The sequence below is a fragment of the Neltuma alba genome, unplaced genomic scaffold, assembly GCF_004799145.2.
Source record: "Neltuma alba isolate B1F8T4 unplaced genomic scaffold, ASM479914v2 tig00011812_pilon, whole genome shotgun sequence".
Taxonomy (NCBI): Eukaryota; Viridiplantae; Streptophyta; class Magnoliopsida; order Fabales; family Fabaceae; genus Neltuma; species Neltuma alba.
The window spans coordinates 156,557-176,565 of NW_021636427.1; the positions used below are offsets into that span (position 1 = coordinate 156,557).

The 20,009-nt window shown below is 37.5% G+C and overlaps 5 protein-coding genes across 10 annotated transcripts in view; 3 read left to right on the plus strand and 2 right to left on the minus strand.

Moving 5' to 3' along the window:
- Positions 1-1,508, minus strand: part of LOC114718114 (uncharacterized) — a 25,170-nt gene extending 23,662 nt beyond the window's left edge. The window contains exon 1 of the mRNA XM_028903371.1: positions 1,504-1,508. The gene's annotated coding sequence lies outside the window, so the exon portion shown is untranslated. The remainder of the gene's footprint in view (positions 1-1,503) is intronic.
- LOC114718105 (protein BREAST CANCER SUSCEPTIBILITY 1 homolog) lies at positions 107-7,335 on the plus strand. Of its 2 annotated transcripts, XM_028903354.1 has the most exons (15): positions 108-206; positions 844-897; positions 995-1,065; positions 1,991-2,104; positions 2,580-3,070; positions 3,443-3,550; positions 3,638-3,980; positions 4,092-4,567; positions 4,702-4,802; positions 5,111-5,297; positions 5,387-5,484; positions 5,582-5,705; positions 5,790-5,955; positions 6,099-6,217; positions 6,735-7,335. In XM_028903354.1, exons 1-15 carry the CDS (start codon positions 151-153, stop codon positions 7,086-7,088), a joined length of 2,862 nt encoding a protein of 953 aa, XP_028759187.1. In that variant the 5' UTR covers positions 108-150; the 3' UTR covers positions 7,089-7,335. The 2 variants fall into 2 exon arrangements, with proteins under 2 accessions (XP_028759188.1, XP_028759187.1); XM_028903355.1 differs by lacking the exon at positions 3,443-3,550 and having other exon boundaries at positions 107-206.
- LOC114718106 (cytochrome b561, DM13 and DOMON domain-containing protein At5g54830-like) lies at positions 4,346-19,850 on the plus strand. Of its 3 annotated transcripts, none has more exons than XM_028903356.1 (2): positions 4,346-4,356; positions 15,263-19,850. In XM_028903356.1, exon 2 carries the CDS (start codon positions 15,488-15,490, stop codon positions 18,206-18,208), a length of 2,721 nt encoding a protein of 906 aa, XP_028759189.1. In that variant the 5' UTR covers positions 4,346-4,356; positions 15,263-15,487; the 3' UTR covers positions 18,209-19,850. The 3 variants fall into 3 exon arrangements, 2 of the variants coding, with proteins under 2 accessions (XP_028759189.1, XP_028759190.1); XR_003737781.1 differs by lacking the exon at positions 4,346-4,356 and having other exon boundaries at positions 15,195-18,327; positions 19,387-19,850; XM_028903357.1 differs by lacking the exon at positions 4,346-4,356 and having other exon boundaries at positions 15,560-15,630; positions 15,842-19,850.
- LOC114718112 (intracellular protein transport protein USO1-like) lies at positions 7,690-9,312 on the minus strand. Its single transcript, XM_028903367.1, has 2 exons — positions 8,934-9,312; positions 7,690-8,658 (listed from the first exon to the last, which is right to left on the minus strand). The coding sequence occupies exons 1-2, from the start codon at positions 9,031-9,033 to the stop codon at positions 7,847-7,849; spliced, it is 912 nt and encodes a 303-aa protein (XP_028759200.1). The 5' UTR covers positions 9,034-9,312; the 3' UTR covers positions 7,690-7,846.
- LOC114718111 (F-box protein SKIP19) lies at positions 11,020-14,302 on the plus strand. Of its 3 annotated transcripts, none has more exons than XM_028903365.1 (4): positions 11,020-11,475; positions 12,894-13,545; positions 13,662-13,755; positions 14,070-14,302. In XM_028903365.1, exons 1-2 carry the CDS (start codon positions 11,102-11,104, stop codon positions 13,513-13,515), a joined length of 996 nt encoding a protein of 331 aa, XP_028759198.1. In that variant the 5' UTR covers positions 11,020-11,101; the 3' UTR covers positions 13,516-13,545; positions 13,662-13,755; positions 14,070-14,302. The 3 variants fall into 3 exon arrangements, with proteins under 3 accessions (XP_028759198.1, XP_028759199.1, XP_028759197.1); XM_028903366.1 differs by having other exon boundaries at positions 13,692-13,755; XM_028903364.1 differs by having other exon boundaries at positions 12,894-13,755.
- Positions 19,851-20,009: the final 159 nt, after the last annotated feature.

Sequence of the window (20,009 nt, forward strand, 5' to 3'; positions counted from 1 at the left end):
GCCAGCGCCTCCCGCTTTTGACATCCAGTTCGAGCTTCTCTCGTTTCTCTCGTTCAGTTTCAGCTTCTGATTCACAGTCACTCGCTTTCACTTTCCTCGTTCTTCGTCTTCTGTCTCTGTTACTCTCTGTCTCTCGCTTTTCGATCGACAATGGGTGATCCGACTCATCTCGAGCAGATGGGCAAAGAACTCAAGTGTCCAATTTGGTATGTGATTCTTTATCATTTCTTCCGTTTTGTTCATCTGCGATTTAGTCTGTGATCCCTCTTGCTCTCAGCTTTGACCTCTTGCAGAAAATGGGAACCCGGTTCCTTTATTCATTTACGTTTCAACTTAGTTTTCATCTCCCCCAACGTTTTTTTTTTAATGTTTCTGGGTTATCCCAAGAAGAAAGGAATTAAAAAACTCTACCCCATTAGCTGTTGGTCATGTTTGGCTTAACCATTAAACAGCCGGAAACTAAATTGATTACAGATATGTGTTTGTGTTAAGAAAGCCTGCTCGTTATTTTGCTCAGTTCAACACTCTGCTAAAAACAACTTAAAACCCGTGTCTCCTTAATAATTTTTATCGGCGATACTTTTGGAAGGAATTACAAACGCTGTCCCATTTACTTTCTCCATCCAGTATATAGCTGCAATGGCGATAATAACGTAGTGTGCTATTTGGCGACCTATTGAAATTTGAAACAGTTATGTATTCAAACGGTTTGAAATTTGAAACAATTAATTTAAAGAAAGAATAAAAACTACATTTTCTGTAAATTTCAAACTGGTTGAAATTTGAACCCACTTTCCTGGGATATAATTGGCTGATTTTGTACGCTTTGCACTGAATATGCAGTTGGAGTTTACTGGATTCTGCAGTTTCTCTTACATGCAATCATGTATTCTGCAAGTAAGTTGCTTTGTCGATTTTTAATTGGTTTTTTTTTCCTTGCTCAAGTATTTGAGGATTGAGGATACTGAAAGTAAGTCTTTCTGCTTGCTTTCAGCTCATGTATTGTGAAATCAATGAAATCAGGTTCTAGTTGCCCCGTGTGTAAACTGCCCTTCCGGCGTAGAGGTAAGTTTCATGATTTTACATGGAGATAATAGGGTGCAGAGTTGCATTGAGGAAAAAATAATTTAACATTCTTGAATGATATATTATTTCTCGAAGAATTGTTGATTATGTGGCTACGCAAACTTGCAAATCATTTTCTTGTGAATAGTCAATATAAACTTCCCTGTCAAATACATTCCTAACATGTTTATAGATACGTTCTTTCCTTTTTGATGTTTCTTGCTTATATATTTGAACCAAGGACAGAAGTTTTAAAGGCCACAATTTGATTCCTTATTTTCTTTTGGACTGAAATGTTCATTTTGCTTCCAGCTTGACCTAAGATTCCTAGTGTTTTTAAGATCTTGGTCTTTTTTACAACTAGACCATTACATCTAATCGTTTTTAGTGTGGCTTAGTAGCGTAAAAGCTCCTTTATGTTGAAGGTCGTGGGATCACTCTCAGCGGTTAGTGCCTGCCATTACTAATAAAAGAGAAAACAGTTCTCAGTCCAGTCTAAAATCTATATTAGAAATCATAGATATCTGAAAAGGAGTCAACTTGATATGCACACAACTGTGCTTGCTTGATTACCTTGAACAACTAATTTTATGTATGCATTGTATAATTTTGAGCACCTTGCTCTTTCTTAAAGTATTATTGGCCGTAAAAGAGCCTATTAATTGCTCGAAGCTTCTGGTTTACCGGTGGACACTGTAAATTCTGTCACAGACACCAGTGTTTATGAATTCTGTATGAAAATAACTTTTATTCTCTCATGTTGTTGGGGCATATTATCTTGGTTTCTGAATGCTGCAAAATACTTATATATAATTTCAATGTAAAGAAGGCATGACTACCAAATTTCATGTCCTTTTTTATGCATTTGTTTCTCGGATTTTGGTAATTACTGGCTTAATCACGGAGAACATATTTCTTTGTGAAGAGATTCGCGCTGCTCCTCATATGGATAGCTTGGTGAGTATCTACAAAAGCATGGAAGTTTCTTCGGGAGTTAACATATTCGTCACTCAGAACGTACCTGGTGCAAAATTATCAGGTACTTTTGCTTCTTTTAATCATTCTTTTTCTGATAGTGTGGATAGTTCAGGTTGTTTGCTTGCAGGAATCGTACCTGATCCAGTCCTTGTATGTTTTTCAACTAGCAAATTGAGTTTTATTTGCTTCTTGCTTATGCCGCATTATAAAGGGCAAATAGTCAGACTATAAAAAATGATTTGCACCTGTGTCGGTTTTTTCTTCTCCTAGAAAAAGGCCAGTTATGGAATGAAAAATTTTAATTTGAACTTTATTATCATCCCTCTGTTAGAGCTAATCGTATATACTCTTACAATCTTATAGCTACGGACAAAATTTTGTTTGTGATAATTGCATGCCTAATATGCTTTTCGTTTGTCATCTGTCGGACACATTGCTGCTTTTTTGTTTCCTTGCATGTAAAGCTGCATATGCATTGTCTTGCAATCATGCCTCGGGTCTTGTCCTCTTGATATTGTACCTACACGATCTTGCAGATGGAGAAAAGCAATGTGATGGTGATACCAATTGTGGGGATAAGGTTGCTGGTGATACTTATCAAAATCATTCAGAGACGCGACAGAAACGCAAAAGGAAGGGATCGAGGAAAGAGACTGAGGCCAACAAGAAGAATTCTGGTGCTGACTCTGTAAAACCTACCTTTCCAGCAAAGAAAAGGGTTCAAGTGCCACAAAGTCCTCTTTCAAAAACTCCATTTAAGAATGCAGGGCTTGAGCCTTCTCCAAGTGAAATTATCAAAAAGGGAAGGAAAGAGGGTTTGGCCACGTCAAATGGGAGGCCTGTCAGAAATGAGAAAGAAGAAGTAGCTCTTTCGCCCTTCTTCTGGTTGAGAGATGAAAAAGATGGGGAAAAGTCAAGTCAGGACACCGTTGGGGGTAAAGTCAGCGATACACCAACACCAAATCTTCCTTCATTCAGTGATCTCAGGGACTCTGACGATGAAAACTCTTCTAAAGCGACTCCATCAGTAAGTTTATATCATGTACTATCACAACTTGCTAAGTGGAAAGTATTCCTTAATAGTTTGTTGATTGAAACAGTAGTTGCTTACGGTTATGTATCTGATGAGAAAATGGTGAAATTTAGCTCTGTTGTGTTCTGAATACTTCGATTACTTGATGAATTCCTAGGCTACTTGATTATTCACAAATGATGAAAGCGAACCTGCAGAAATCACTCAACTTCAAAATTCAGCTTAATTAATTGTTCATCATGCATTTTTCCCCCTGAACTCTTCTACTTGGCTAAGTAGAAATTGAAACGGGTTGAATCGGTAATATTTAGCCACAACTTCGGTATGGATCATGCTATAATGTTAATTCTTGTTATTGTTATATAGGTTGATGTACAAGATACAAATTTCGTTGATTTATTTGATAGTGAGATGTTTGAATGGACACAAAGGCCTTGCTCCCCTGAATTATGCTCAAGTCCCTTCAGGATGCAGGTAGTGGAAGACCATTAGCCATAGTTTCCTCTAACTTAATTTTGGGTCTTATCTACTAATTTATTCCATTAATTGCATTATTTTCAGGTTGAAGATACTGGTGAGGTTGATGAAAATCAAGTGAAGGATTATGTACCTGATTCCCTGGAACTTGAAGCAAATAAATTAGGTGCTGATAATACAGAATTTGAGAGTTTGAAACAAGGAAATGATTTGAACACGAAGACACCTGGGGCGGCTTCTCTTCAAAAGAAATCAAGAAAGAGAGGCAGGAAGGCAACCGAAAAGCCCCAGAAAGAGCAGACTGAAAAAAATGGAGCCTCTGTTAATGGAACTGACTTCATTCCAGAGCGATTACCAAAAGTCAGTCACGAGCAAACATGGGACAATAAACGTGATTCTTCAAATCAGGGGAGGACGAATAGAAGAGGTAAGAAGACTTCAAAGCCAACACCTCAAACTGCTCGAGCACTTTCTGATATATCTGGGACTATTGGCGACGGGGAAGCAAAAATGATAAATGATTCACCTGCTTCACCAGGTAAACAAGAACATGAGAAGAATTATAATGTGAAAAATTCTAAGAAAAGCCAGGGGAGAAGGGCCGGGAAACAAAAGCTGGATAATTTACAAAAGATAGTTGAAGACCCATCTTCAATGCAAAACCGTAACAACGAGCATGCTGGTCATCAGTTATCAAGTCTCCAGATGGATAATAATGGAAAGCCGTTCAGTAGCAGGCAAATAGAAATTAGTTCTGGCAGAAAATCCAATTCCTGCAACAGAGGATTGAGGAATAATAAAAGGTTAAAAGTTTCATCTGATTGCATCTCCCAGCAAGCACATGATGAAGAAACTCAGCCTACCGAGAGGATTCATCAACACCCTGAAAGTGGGGTTTTGAGTGAATCATTTAAAGAGAAACACCATCCTGGGACTGATGTGGTTTTACGGAAATGTGAGACCCATATCAAGAAGTTCCAATGCGCTTTCTGTCTGTCATCAGAAGAATCAGAGGTAAAATTGCTTGTCTTCTTATTGTCTATAACTCCATATAATTTTTCGCCCTTAAGCTGCTTTCCCACTCTGTTCACGCTGGGTATATATCATTACAGATAGACTAAAACTTTTGTCTTTAAACCAAAATACAGGCTTCTGGCCAGATGGTGCATTACTATAAGGGCAAGCCTGTTGCTGCAGATCATGAAGGAGGATCAAAAGTCATACATTCTCACAGGAATTGCACTGAATGGTAAGGGATTTTCAGGCGAGTAATATGATTGTTTTAGCAATGGTACCTTGTGTTATATTAATTTAGCATGGAGTATATTCGTGTAAGTTGAACATGTGCTCATTCAGAAGTGCGTTGTATCTCTCTACTTCATAATGTCATGCTAATGAGTCAAACTGCGATTTATCACTCTTATTGGAATTTAAAAAAAAAAAAAATCATCTCTTATAGATTTGTTATAGTTAAGTTGGTTTATTTAGTTCTAGTTTGAACTCGGACTTGTGAGTTTAATATGTTCATTGCAGTTAAACTGTTTTATACATGCACAGGGCCCCCAATGTATATTTTGAAGATGATATTGCAATTAATCTTGAGGCTGAAACAAGCAGAAGTCGAAGAATTAAATGTAGTTTTTGTGGACTTAAGGGGGCGGCACTAGGTTGTTTTGAAAAAACTTGCCGCAGGAGCTTCCATGTTACCTGTGCCAAGTATACTTCTCAGTGTCGATGGGATATGGTATGTGGTAAAAATCAAATTGCACCTAACATTGCATCCCACTTATATGAGAAGTTGCCTAATTCAATCTATTTACCTTATTGATTCAGGATAACTTTGTGATGCTCTGTCCTCCGCATGCTTCTTTGAAGTTGCCTTGTGATAGTACAGGAACGCAAAACAGAAGCAAGAAATGCACAGCTAGAGAGTAAGCCAATGCCAGAATATCATCTCGATTATGAATTATCTAAAATATTGTTACTTATTCAAGATTCTTTCAAATTTCAATTTCGTTCTCTTTACAGTTTTGTCGGGCGAGGAAATCAGCGCAACACTGCTGGCAAGAATGACACTGCCCAAAATCTGAATGCTCGTGGGTCATATAAGAAAGTTGTTCTCTGTTGTTCAGCTTTATCTGGTCCAGAGAGGGTATTTTCTTTTCTTGTGGAATCACATTGCTACGGTCTTTTTGAATAAATCTAATTCCTATTTTACGACGGTGAAATTCTGTAGGATGTTGTTTCTGAATTTGAAAGAGGTGCCAAGGTAACAGTTTTGAAAAAGTGGGATGCAAGTGTGACCCATGTGATAGCATCAACAGATGAAAATGGGGCATGCAAAAGAACCCTCAAAGTACTGCTGGGTATCCTCGAGGGAAAATGGATTCTCAATGTGGAATGTAAGTTCTATTCTTTTCTGAAAATTACGTTATTTATATTCTTTTTCTTGCAGTAAATGCCAATAGTTGTCTTCCTTTTTCTCGATTTGTAATACTTATTTTTTCTTTGGCGGTGGCGGGTGTGGATTTGGGGTCCAAAGCAGGGATTAAAGCATCCATGCAAGCAATGGAACCTGTTGATGAGGAGCGTTATGAAATTAATGTGGACATCCATGGAATCCAGGATGGCCCTCGTCTCGGACGACTGAGAGTATTGAATAAGGTTGGTTTTCCTTGGCTATACCCTTTTTTCTTTTTTTTTTTTTTTCGGTGGGGGGGTGTTTAATCAAGATAACACAGAAGCAATGTCTATACTAAAGAGGAAAAAATTGCGAAGGTAAATTTCTTTTATCTTTTTTGGCCCCCAGCGTGCCCAAGAAGCTGAATATTCTTGAAAATAAGAATGAAATATCGACAAGAAGCCTTAAAAATCCTGCCTCGGCATCTTCAAACCGGAATAAATCGCAACCAATCGCTACCTTTAATCTTCAGATTGTGTCTGGACTATAGGGAATGAGAATATTGTGGATGTTTTGTATGTTTGACCGTCTGGTAATTGGCATATGCCAGTTAATCTACACTTTAGCCCATCAAGTTACAGAACCTGATCTCAACGTCATCATTGAAGTGTCAATGATGTAAACCCAACTACAGGCTTGAAAAATATGCATTTATTAAAATCAATACTAAATGTTTACTTGCGTGCTAACATGTACTGTCTTTTGTTTCTACCAATGCAGCAACCAAAGCTTTTTGATGGCTACAAGTTTTATTTTATGGGTGATTTTATGCCATCGTATAAGGGTTACCTACAGGACCTTGTCACGGCTGCTGGAGGGATCTTTCTGCACAGAAAACCATTATGTCGTGACCAAAAAGCATCATTATCACCCGATATGCATCCACCCCAAACCTTCATTATTTACAGCCTCGAACTTCCTGAAAAATTTGGTCCCCTAAAAAGGGAAACAATTCTCAGTCAAAGGCGAAATGATGCGGAGGCTTTGGCAAGGTCAACTGGTTCAAAAGCGGCGAGTAATACATGGATTTTAAATTCTATTGCAGCCTGCAGGTTGCAAAGCCTTGTTGAATAAAATATACATACTTCCAAACTCTGATTCGTGTACATATCCCTATCGTTCCCTTTTTATTAATCGTTGTTTCTGTTCAAACGTGGGTAGAAAAGAGCAGCGAACTATTTGTAAAACAAACTTTCAAATTTTATGTTTGTTGGGAGATTGGAATTATAGTGGATTGTCGCATCATGGAATGAATTCATACCCTATTCATGTGCTTAAATGTCCACTATACTGAGACGTAATAAAATGGTGTTGAAGTCAATAGCAAGCAGTTATAGATTTAATAGCGGGAAGATGTGTATGATGCTTGTAACAGAAGCATATGGAGATATACATCGTTGATAATTAGTTGCATACATAGCTTTATAATTATCAATTACAAGATTAAACTGCCACATGAGGTCCTCGAATTTTCTTTTCCTTGTGAAACGTGAATTGAACAAAGCTTGGGTTTGGGACTGCAGGCAGAGTACAAAGGAAAGGAAGGGAAAGAATCCGGAATATACAACTCTTGTGCCAGTGGACACACGAAAAGCTGAAGTTTCAGGAATATGTGCAAGGTCACTAATCTCCTCTACTTTGACTCATCTCCTCACCCTTATAATACGAACTATTATTAAAGGCAAACTATTTAATTCACGGCTCCTTTTCTTTTCATGATCTAAGCGTGCTTACTAGAACTGAAAATGAGTAAGAGGTAGGCGAAGAGTGAATATTGATCTCAAGTTCACCTCTTATCTCCGCCTCCACCTAGTACACGTTTAGCTTTTGTATTAATGATCCCAGGTTTGCTTTTGCCTATGTTTTGAAATTTTCAAGCTGAGAGATTCGAGCACATGCTCTAAAGCTGAAATGTCCTCTTTGATATTGAGGTCGTCTTCACCTTTTGTTGCCAATTTTCCCTTGAAGCCATGTATCTTGTTAATGCCTGCTTGAACTTCCCCCTCCATTTCCTCCATTGTAGCAAGAATCTGCGTGTTCTCCTCTTGTGTTTCTATGACTTTTTTCTTCAGAGATTGAAAACCATCATTTACGTTTAGGAGCTGCTCTGAGAGTTCCTTGTTTCTCTCTTGCAGCGCCATGTTGCCTTGCATTTCCATTTCACTACTCCTCTCCCTGTGTTCTAAGCTGCAAGAGCGCAACTTCTCCATCAACATATGGTTCTGATCTTTCAGATCAATAATATAGTCCTCCAATTCTGACAATTCTTGAGCCTTCCTTGCAAGTTCTGCTGCCATTATTTGCTTCTCTTTTCCCAAACTTGAACATATGGCTTGAATGCTCTGTCTCGCTATCAAGCTTGCATGAAGCTCTCTCCTTAGCCTTTCTTTCTCATCTGTTATCAGTTCAGGACCTTTTTTCTCCCTTGGGCTCGGAATATTAGGCTTAACATCAGTGTTGCACCGCCGGAGTTCAGCTCTTCTCTTTGAAGTCGTTTGAATCTTTTGAATCCTGTTCTTAACTTCATCTATGATTGAAATCATCCCAGCCACCCTATGATGTTTGCGCTCCAAATTATCTTTCGGGTTCCCCACATTATGATCTTGAATTAATTTCAGCAACAGCTTCACATTGGTGGCAACCCCTATATGGCAAATAAGAAACAACAGAGAAAGATGAATAAGTGCTTGATCAATATGCTTGTGTTTTGTTTATCCAGTTGCTGCCATTAAAGATAACAGAGCTATTGTATACTTTCTTTCTCTGATATATTTCTTTATTAAATAAATTGTTTCATTGATTTTCTGAGTGAATACAAGATGGTAAATCTTGTCATGCAAGTTCTGACCAAAAACCAATGCATTGAAATCTAACAAACAGGAGGCATCACTTGGGAAAGAGGGTTCATAGATTGATTACCTTCGAAACCAATATTTTCTTGGCCTGGTTGAGCAATGCTGCTTGAAGAAGGTATTAATTCTGGGGCTGAAACTGCTCGAAGTTGGCTCATGGTGTGCATTCAGGGGAAGAAACTAATGATAATCTGGTCCAAGAAGCAAGGAGGAGGATGAGGCTGAGGATGATGAGTAAGAGGAAATGGATGGATTGTTAAGATGACAAAATCTCAATGGCAATGTGTTGTGTTTTTTCTTTTTCAGAGATCCAAGAAAGAGAGATTGCTTTGTTGCAGCCTCTCTTGTCCTTTCTCTCTCTACGCTCTATGAAAATCTTTTCCTTTCCATTTCACCATTTCTAATTCAGTATATTCTTAAGTTGGTGTTAGTTTTGATGTGGTTGGTTATTGCGCAATTATTGGGTGTGGTTTTGACTTTTTCCAATGGCCTTTGGTTCTTTTGTCTTCCCTTTGAGATCCAAAACCACATGGGGGATAGATGTATCCAACTAAGATCCCATTTTTTAATGAGCAAATTGTTTCTGTAAAACAAACACACTCCTTTTATATTTATTAATGTGAACAACCAGTGTGTCTCAAGGGATTTTTTTTTCCTTTTTTGTTTTTCCCTAAAAAATAGAATCCAGTTAACAAAAGCTTTTTTAACTCCATTTCTGAACAACCACTTTCCATGAAAGAAAACCGAATATTGATTTTATAATAAAACAAAAGAAAGAAGAAATTTCTTAAGTGTGGAGGATTATTTTCTCGGAATGGAAGCTAAATAAATAGAGTTCTCTTCCTTACTGAGAAAAATTATTTATTAATTTAGACTAACAAATTCAAAATCCTAAAGACATTTATTTATTTTATTAAAGATAAAGTAAGACATATAATATTTTTTTTGTTACTAAAATTCTAAATAAGATGTTATCTCTTATTCAAAACTATAAGTTCAACTACCTACAATAAAATAATAATTATTTAAAATAGGTTTTTTTTTTCGCCTGAATTAAAAAATAATTAATATCAATCTTGCATCTTTAAAAACTAACATATAATTGTATTTATGCAAAAAAAAAACAAATACTAAATTACATTCCAATATATACGTAAGATCCCAAAAGGTGAAAAAACCAGAGAGTTGATATTTCTATGCGGAAGCAAAAACTATGGTCTCAATTCTAACAGTTATTCACTTATTCTATAGTAGTGTAAATTCTTAAAATTATGAATTTAAATAATAGAGATGACTTTATGATTTTAATATTTATCCAGTTAGCTAGGAAAATTTTTTTTTCAATTAAATTATTGTTGTAAAAATTACAGTGAAAACTATTACATACAAAGAATAGCTTATTTTAGGCTAAACTATCTTAGACTAACTATATTTTACCAAAAAAATTACTTATGCTACTAAAAAAATTCTCAACCAAAAATATTTTGACACTTTGACTCTTCTAAAATAATCAACTTAAATGCTTAATTTTACCAATACATTAAAATTTGCCACATTGTTTGGAAAAAAATAATACTGTCTTCGATTCTTAATATAAAAGTTAATTAATTAAATTAAAAAAATTAATTAAGTTAATCATTTGTGATAAATAGGTATTGTCTTTCTTAAAATATTTTTGCTAATCAAATGTATTAGCTAGAACTACCATCTGATAAAATATTTAATATATACAATTACTACAAAGATTGTATTGAAAAATAATGAATAAATATGAAAAATAAATAAATTGTGATCTTACATTTAAAAACAAATTGAATGTCAAACTATCTTTTATATTAAAGATATGAGATATTAGTATTAAAAAAGGCCAGTTTCATAATATTATATCACTCAATTAACTGTACCAATTTGCTGGCCAAAAAAAAAATAACTGTTCCAATTAATTTTATCAATATTACTGTCTAAAAATTGGTTATAAAATGCAATTAACAATTCCCCTTCCCATTGTCCCAAAAAAAAAAAAAGAACAATCTCTCTTGAAGAAAATATTTTTGGAGCGGAAGATCCAAATTCCAAAAAAATGACGTGGTTCACAAATTGTGAGGTTGATGAGTTCGGTTACATTCTCAAAAGCCCAATCTTCATTGCTCTGCCTGTGGTTAAAACGAGGGTTTAGTTTTTGAACGGTGTTTCAGTTTTCCTAGCAGAATCGGTTTCTGGGGGAAGTTTCCAATCATGTCGTCTTATTCGTCTTCGCACACAGCATCGTCTTCGTATTCTTCTTCGAAGGAGCTATCTGAGAATGAAGAACCTGAAACCAGGAACTGGCTGGACCTTCCTCGGGACGTGACGGCGTCGATTCTCCTGAAACTCGGCGCAGTGGAGATCCTTACGAGCGCTCAGCATGTATGCACTTCGTGGCGGAGTATCTGCAAGGATCCTGTCATTTGGCGCACCATTGACATGCAAAATCTGGGGGATCTCCATATTATGCCTGACGATTTGGAGATTTTGTGCCGCCGCGCTGTTGACCGAAGCTGTGGTCAATTGGTCGATATTAATGTCGAATACTTCGGCACTGATGATCTGCTCAAGTACATTACTGATAGGTAAACTCAAACACTTTCTCTTTGTTGTTACTTTTCGAACGTTCTAGGTAGTTGGTTTTCGTAGGTTTGTGGAGTAAGAATTTTTATGGCTCCGAATTTTCCCATTTTATGGGTATTGTTATCATGAGTTTCTTTTGAGTGGATGGTACTGATTGATATGTTGGTTATTTCCTCTGTTCATTTGAGTTTTGAAGTGAATGTGTTGAATGCATTCGGGATTGCGGAAGCACTTTTAGGGTTTTGTTTCCTGAAGTTGCGACCGTTTCGAACTAGGAAGATTTTCTTTCCTTTTCTTCTGGGTCTTTTATGTATTGTGTTATAGGGAACAGATTAAGTTGGAAATGCAAATAATGGTCATGCTGAAAGTAACATTAGATGTATCGTTTTCCATTCCGTAAGAGCGCAATGAGAATTTTGGTCACTTGATATTACCGCAGTCTTAATTGTAACTCTCTTTCATTAATTATAGTTGTTGAGATGCCTTCTTTCATTCCATCGGGAGAATTCTAGAAAGTTTCCAGAGCTGAAAAAAAAAAATCGTAATTATCATGCAACACTTTCAGAACACACACACACACCTACCCATGGCGCTCGCTCTGCCCCAGGGTTGTGTTTAGTTTTCACATGAACTTTTATGACTAAGTCAGCGTGCTGTAAAACTGGGGACTTGAGAGTAGCCTATGGGTGTCTTACTTGTTTTGCATGATTACATGTGATAAGACTGAACCCCAAGTTTTAAATCCTCGTGATGTCAACTACGCCACTGTGTTCTATTAGCAGCCGATTTTTCTAACATATCATTCACTGAGAAACTCGATTTGATAATTTCTTCAATTTTTTTTCTGGGGCCTTCATCTACATCTTTTCATAGGACTAAAGCCTATCTGCCCAACTCCTCTCATTGGCACCCCCGTTGGCCTTTTTTGCATTTTTCCAACCCATCTTAAATGATTTTCTACTATTTTTCCCTCCAAAGATGTTATTCCCAACTTTTCCTCATATATAATCATTATAGATCTTTTTTCCTCATGGGCATACATCCACCTCAATACTCTTATCACCAAGTTTTTGCTCTTATTGTCCCTTCATTTCCCAACATTCATTGTCACATAGTGTCACTGGTCTTATAATTGTTTGGTAAAACCTTTTTTTTAAGCTTAGCATGTATTTCAAGGTCACAAATGGCTTCTGATGCCTTCCTTCATTTCGACCAGCAAAGAAAAAGATGATCCTGAATTCATTTAATTGTACGTTTATATTTTGGAACTAATATGCTCTGTTTATGCGTCCGCACTTGCTGTTAAACTTTTTGTATATATTTATGTAGTTGACAATGTAGTATGTAGGTTTTACTATTTCTGTTTTGAGTATTCCAATGTTAACATCACCCCCTGTCACAATGTCATGTTATTTTGCAGTACAAGTCACCTACGTCGTCTTAGGCTTGTTTACTGTGATGATATATCAGATGAGGGGTTGTGTGAAGTTGCTGGGAAACTTCCACTGTTGGAGGAACTTGACATTTCAATTGGCAACATATCTAAGGATTCTCTTGAAGTTATTGGCCGAAACTGCCCTCATATAAGATCTTTGAAATTCAATATGGAGGTTTTCAGACGTCCTCACATTGAACTTGATGATGAGGCATTTGCTATTGCAAAAACCATGCCTGAGCTGCGCCATCTCCAGCTTTTTGGGAACAAGCTGACTAATGTTGGTCTGCTTGCCATTCTTGATGGTTGTCCTCGCCTGGAATCCCTTGACCTGAGACAGTGTTTCAATATTAATATGGAAGGAGCTTTGGGGAAAAGATGTGCTGAACAGCTGAAAGATTTACGGCGTCCAAATGATCCCACTGATGACTACCCTTTTGATGCCACAATTCCTGATGGTGGATCATTTGATGAAGACTATCCGTTGGGGATCTCAGACACAGATTTCTTGTCGGATGATGATTATGAGTATGACTTTTATGCCTTCTCGGACGGAAGTGATATATCTGACGACGTCGGCTATTATTTTGATCCTGATACCTATTAGCAAAACATGAAGCTTTTTTGAAGAAAACAGGTGCTTTGAAAATTCAAGTTTTCATTCTTTTGTGGCTTTCTCTTAAAGATTGTGGTGAAAGTGCAGCAGGGAAAAGTTTGTCAGTAAGTTAAATTCAAGTGACCTGGATCTTGTAGGGGTTGATGCTGTTTTAATGGATATTGTAGATGGAGACATCCTGCCTGGTAGAATGTATGAAGTGTCTCCCAACGTCAATGAGATGCCTGCATGGTGTGCAACCTTCATCTATGTGTTTTTTTTTTCTTTTTTTCTGGGTGCTGTTTTAAATTTTATTACAGCGTTTCACGTGCCAAGATTGATCCATTGAATCATTGTTTTGATTTGGCCCCTCAATTATGCTTTGTGCTAAATAAGACCATGTGATCGAAGAGATGTGATATATATACTTATGTTAAGTTAAAGGAGCAATATTGGACGAATTTAAACAACAAATGAACTTCAATGGATCAAGCTTGATCTTGCCATTTTCCTCCTATTATTCATAATTAACCTCTATTCTAACTCTAGTTATCTCCTTTTGGAAGGTGTCTTTTTGGTGCTTCATGGTGCTCAACCTCACATTTCAATCAAGTTACAGCTCTTGGAACGTGGAAGAACACTTTTTAAAATAGTTGATGGTTGATAATATGTGTCTATAGTAACACTGTGCTTAGTATGGGAAAAGATGCTAATTATATCTTATGTTTGCAAACACTATCTTCAAGCATGGAGTGACTTCTATATATATAATGAAGGGCCTCGGATTTTATATCTTCAAGCATGTTTCGTTAGATTTTCACGGGCCAATATGTATAATTAAAATCATCGGATTCAATTTTTAGGCATCAAAATCGATTATTTCAAATTTCAACCCTATAGTGAATATTGCTTTTGGAGTAGAAAATTATGTTTGGGAAAGGGATATGTGATGGAGAACATTAGCATTGGCTGAAAATAGTCTTCATCAGAAATTTAATTTTGTTAATGCTGTTGCTATCTTTGTATTAAAGCTCGGCCTAGGTCCAGCGTCAAGGATGAAAATCTCATTAAACACGAAAATTGAATTATGATGTTATGCTTCATCCAGCGGATGCGGATCACCATTTCATATTTAGAATTTTCAATGTTATATTTTAATTTACATATAATAAAACATTAAACCATATAAAAAAAATCATCCTAAAATATTCATACTAGGTTTTTAAGCTGACCGTCATTTTCCCCCATATTTCCTTTTCTAGTTTAACCCATTTTTTAATTGATTCTCGTTTTTATTGGTCTTGCAAAGTTGTGAAACAAATTCAACATCAGTTATTTAGTACTTGTAACACCTTGCAAGTGGCTACTAAATTTTTTTTTTTTGATAACAGATCCACTAAATATTATATATATAATAAGAAGGATTTGAATTATTGATTTATATATGATGGGACTTACTAAATAGTACAGTATGTTGCCAAAAAAAGTAGTTAAAAACTATAAAAAAATATATAATATGACTACTGATTAATAATTAATTGTATGACTTAATGTTCAAGCGTCCTGCGACATGTCTTTTTGGCCCACACGAAAAAGGTGTTCAATTCATGATAAATTCTATGAAGTTGTTGCTGTAAATTTTGCAGATCTTATATTATTTGGGTATGGAATAAAAAATTTTATCGTCAACACATTGAATGCCATTTAGGCATTTACATGCAGCTCTTCTTCCTGTTGTCTCAGTGCTTAGCAACCAAAGATCTCGCCTTTGTTATTCCCGCGTCAACCCCAACGCGCAGGAGCAAACTTTTAAAATTACAATTACAATACTGAACGCCCAACGACAATTCCCCTGGCGACGACGACGGTGATCTCACCCCCCGGCAACTCCTCTTCTTCCGGGTTCCTCACTGTTTGATTAGCGGCAATTCGGGTCCCAGGGATTGGGCGGATAGTAGATCTTCTAAATTTGGATCCCATCCTCATGCTTCACAAATCCATACTCATAGCATTCCTCTTCAACTACTTATTCTTCGGGTATGCGGATCCCGATGGAAATTGCGGCCGGAAGAGCCCTCTTGTCGATTTGGAGGCCGAGTTCAAAATGGTTCAGCACCAGCTAAGAGGGTATGTGAAAATCATTGATGATTGTTCATTTAGGGTTTCACAATTCGATATGCTTTCTGGGGCCGATGTCCATTGGTGGGGTGCAATCGGTTCTGATTTCGAAAACTTCACTGCGGGATTCATCGTGTCTGATCATAAATTGAACGATACTTATAAGAATGCTAGCTTTGTCGTGCGTCTGATGAAGAATATTACATGGGATATGATCCAGGTTCTGGCTGTGTGGGATATCCCCACTGCCTCCGATTTTGGGCATGTCATGCTTGGGGAGTTGATGAATGGTACTGCGATTTCTTCGGGTCCTAGTTTGGCTCCTTCGCCTTCAAGCAACGCCGGTCATGGCGCAGACAAGGGTCGTAATCACACGGAGCCAACTATGTTTGAGAACTGTAAGGTGTTATCGAAGGATTTCAGAGTTAGGTGGACGCTAAACGTTAAGGAGGATTTCGTTGATATTGGGTTGGAGGCTGCTACTGGAATTCTAAATTACATGGCATTTGGGTGGGCAGACCCGAATTCTTCTAGTTCGGAACTCATGATTGGAGCTGATGTGGTTGTGACAGGGTTTAAGGAAGATGGCTTTCCATTTGTGGATGACTTTTACATTACCAAGTATAGTGAGTGTATGAACAAGAGCAATGGATCACCGGAAGGGGTTTGTCCTGATTCAGTTTATGAAGCATCGGAAGGGGTTTCTTCAGAAAACAACACAAAGTTAATTTATGGGCATAGGAAGGACGGGGTCTCATTTGTTCGATATCGGAGGCCATTGAGTAAGGTGCAAGAAAAGTATGATCACCCCGTGAACTATACAGCAAATATGACAGTCATCTGGGCTTTGGGATTGATTAAACCCCCTGACTCTATTCGGCCCTACTATCTTCCTCAAAATCATGGGGGACCACCATTTGAGACTTATGGGCATTTGGTATTGAATGTGTCAGAGCATTTGAATGACTGTGTAGGTCCTATTGATGCAGAAGATAAGGAAGATCAAGATATTATCATTGCGGATGCAAAAGTTCCGTTGGTAATTTCGTCAGGCCCAGTATTACATTACCCAAACCCCCCACATCCAGATAAAGTTCTTTACATCAACAAAAAGGAAGCTCCTGTCTTGAGAGTGGAAAGGGGGTTGCCAGTTAAGTTTTCAATACAAGCTGGCCATGATGTTGCACTTTATATTACATCAGATCCAATTGGCGGAAATGCAACGTTGAGGAATTTGACTGAGACTATATATTTTGGGGGCCCTGAAGCCGAAGGAGTTCAAGCCAGTCCCAAAGAGTTAGATTGGGTTCCTGACAGGAACACTCCTGATCATATCTACTATCATTCATTGTTCGAACAGAAGATGGGTTGGAAAGTGGAGGTGGTTGACGGGGGTCTGTCAGACATGTACAATAGCAGTGTTGTTCTGGATGATCAACAGGTAACTTTCTTTTGGACGTTGGCAAAGGATACAATATCTATTGCAGCTCGTGCGGAGAAAAAAAGTGGATATCTTGCAATAGGGTTTGGAACTGGAATGGTAAACAGTTACGCTTATGTAGGTTGGATTGATGAAAATGCTGTTGGTCGTGTAAACACTTATTGGATTGATGGAAAGGATGCCTCACGTATACATCAAACAAACGAGAATTTGACATATGTCAGATGCAAAACAGAAAATGGCATCATTACTTTGGAATTTACACGTCCCTTGAAACCATCTTGTAATCAAGGGAATAGACCAGAATGTAAAAATATTATTGATCCCACCACTCCTCTCCATGTTGTTTGGGCAATGGGTGCTTCATGGGATTATGAACATCTTAGCGAGAGGAATATGCATTCTCTTACTAGCAGTAGGCCTATCCGTGTACTACTGATGCGTGGTTCAGCAGAAGCAGAGCAAGACTTGCTTCCCGTCTTAGCGGTGCATGGGTTTATGATGTTTCTTGCATGGGGTATCCTGCTTCCTGGTGGTATACTGGCAGCCAGATACGCAAAGCATCTTAAGGGCGATTTATGGTACAGGATTCATACTTACATGCAATACTCAGGGTTAGCTATCATTTTACTTGCCCTTCTCTTTGCTGTGGGAGAGCTGCAGGGTTTCTATGTCAGCTCTTTACATGTTAAATTTGGCATTGCTGCATTATGCTTGGCTTGTATACAGCCAGTGAATGCATACCTAAGGCCTCAAAAAACAGGAAATGGGGAGCATGTGCCCCTTAATAGGCTTATTTGGGAATATTTTCACATAATTGTTGGCAGATCTGCCATTGTTGTAGGCATTGCTGCACTGTTTAGTGGGATGAAGCATCTTGGAGACAGGTATGGCGCTGAAAATATTCATGGGCTCAATTGGGCTTTGGCTATTTGGTTCTTAACCTTTGCACTCATGGTTGCCTACCTGGAATACCGTGAAAGGGAGCTAAAAAGGAATCATATATTTGGAAGAAGCAACTGGGTGTTTGGTAATCTTGAGTCAGACGATTCTCTTGATCTCTTGAGCCCAAGCAGGACAATTGCTGAGGAAGGTTTAGATTCATCTTCAAGAATGGAAGTACAGTTAGAACCTTTGAGAAGATAGATGATTGTCTGGTAGCGAGATGCTGTTTTATGCCAAGTTTGGCATATTCTCATTTAATATATGGCCTGGCAGGATCCTTCATTTGCTCGGAGGCTTTTTGTTTCGAAATCTCTTTTGAGGTACAATTGGAGGCAATGGATATTTAGTCTCTTAGTTCGATAGATTCTGTATTGTGTGAAGAGTAGCATTCCTACAACATGGATTTCCAATAGATAATATATCTTCAATTAAATAGATTTCATTACTTTTCTATCTAGTTGCTGCAATTTTCTCTTCTTGGCACTACTTGAAATTTCTCATATAATATGTGGGCCGACAGGACTCCTCTTTGCTTGAAAGCTTCTTTTTTAATAGAAAGAAAAAGGAAAATCTGTCCCGACTTACATTGGGAGGCAGATGCTCTTTAGTCTCTGTTCTACCCGGGTGTTGCATTCTGTGAAGAGTAGCTTTCCAACATGTATTTCTTTTAGTCAATACATCTCCAGAGAAAGTGGTTATATGATTTGTCTACTCTAGCTGTCCCCGTCTTATTTCCTTTCCTTTCCTTTTCTCGTTCTTTTTTTTTTTTTTTAAACTCATAAAAATGACAGAAACTGCACTTTACAGAAAAGTTTCTTGTGCGTCACAATGGGTCTTGAATGATTTGTTTGATAGTATCCTCCATGTCGTTGAGGCATGGAAAGCAATTTAGCAAAAAGTATAATTGTAGATGCAGGGAGTAAAATATAATAGTAGACCGTTCTTGTCATCCATGGTAACACTTGATATCAGAGTCAATGCAATTGCATTTTTCTTCTTTGGATGTCATGTGCTATCAGTCCCAGTGAACACAGGAGCTGAAGAAAATTAACTGTAATCTTGAGTGGCTACAGCTTATAAATCAATACAAAGGAATCTACATCAGTTCTAACTTTGTGGCATTGAATATAAATGGCCGCGCATACGGACCTTCTTTCACTATATGGAACTCGTACAACCAGTGATTAAGGACCAGAGCACCTTGTAGAATTCTTTAATCTGATTTAATATAGTAGAATTGATGGAAATTTATTATCTTTTCTTTTGCTGAAAATTATCTGGTGTTTCAGTTTATCAATTGCGAAACCATTGAGAAAGATACGCATTTTTTTATGCACAGAAAGATACCTATGCTAACATGTGACTTTGTATCCCTACAGAATTTCTCAGATATACTTAAATTCCAATATTTGTTTCAATCAGCGATCAATGTGGCTAGCTTTGGCCTAGGTGGTTCACACTTGTGAAGAAACTGTTGCACCTAGGACTAAGGACCGATGCCCTCTGTGATGTTGTAGGTGCTCCCATCAACAAAATCAGGAATTTTTCAACTCATCGGACTGGATGTTTCTATTTGGAGATAACTGGAAGATCGTTTCTTCTTTTCAAGTCTAAATGTATGCCTGCGTTTGACTGGAGAAGGGCACTTTACTGGCTGACATCTGACATTCTATGCCTCCTTCCTTGCCTCAAGACCGCATGATAAGCATTTTGTCTTGAGGGTTAATACAAGTAAGAGTTGTAAAACCATGTTATTACTTGAGCTCTTATTGTATTGAACACTACTATGTTTTGAATTAAGCCATAGCTTAATTGAGTAATAAAACATGTTTCTTGGTGCTGCCTTGCCTATTCACATATGCTTCTTGGAGACGGGGGCTAGTTTTGATGCTCTAGGTGTTTCCACTTGCAAGGGCTTTGCTCTGGTTGAGTACAATAGTAACTGTTCTGTTTGAGTCAGATCTTTCGTTATTCCTCCGAAAATGTTGTGCCATAAATTTGA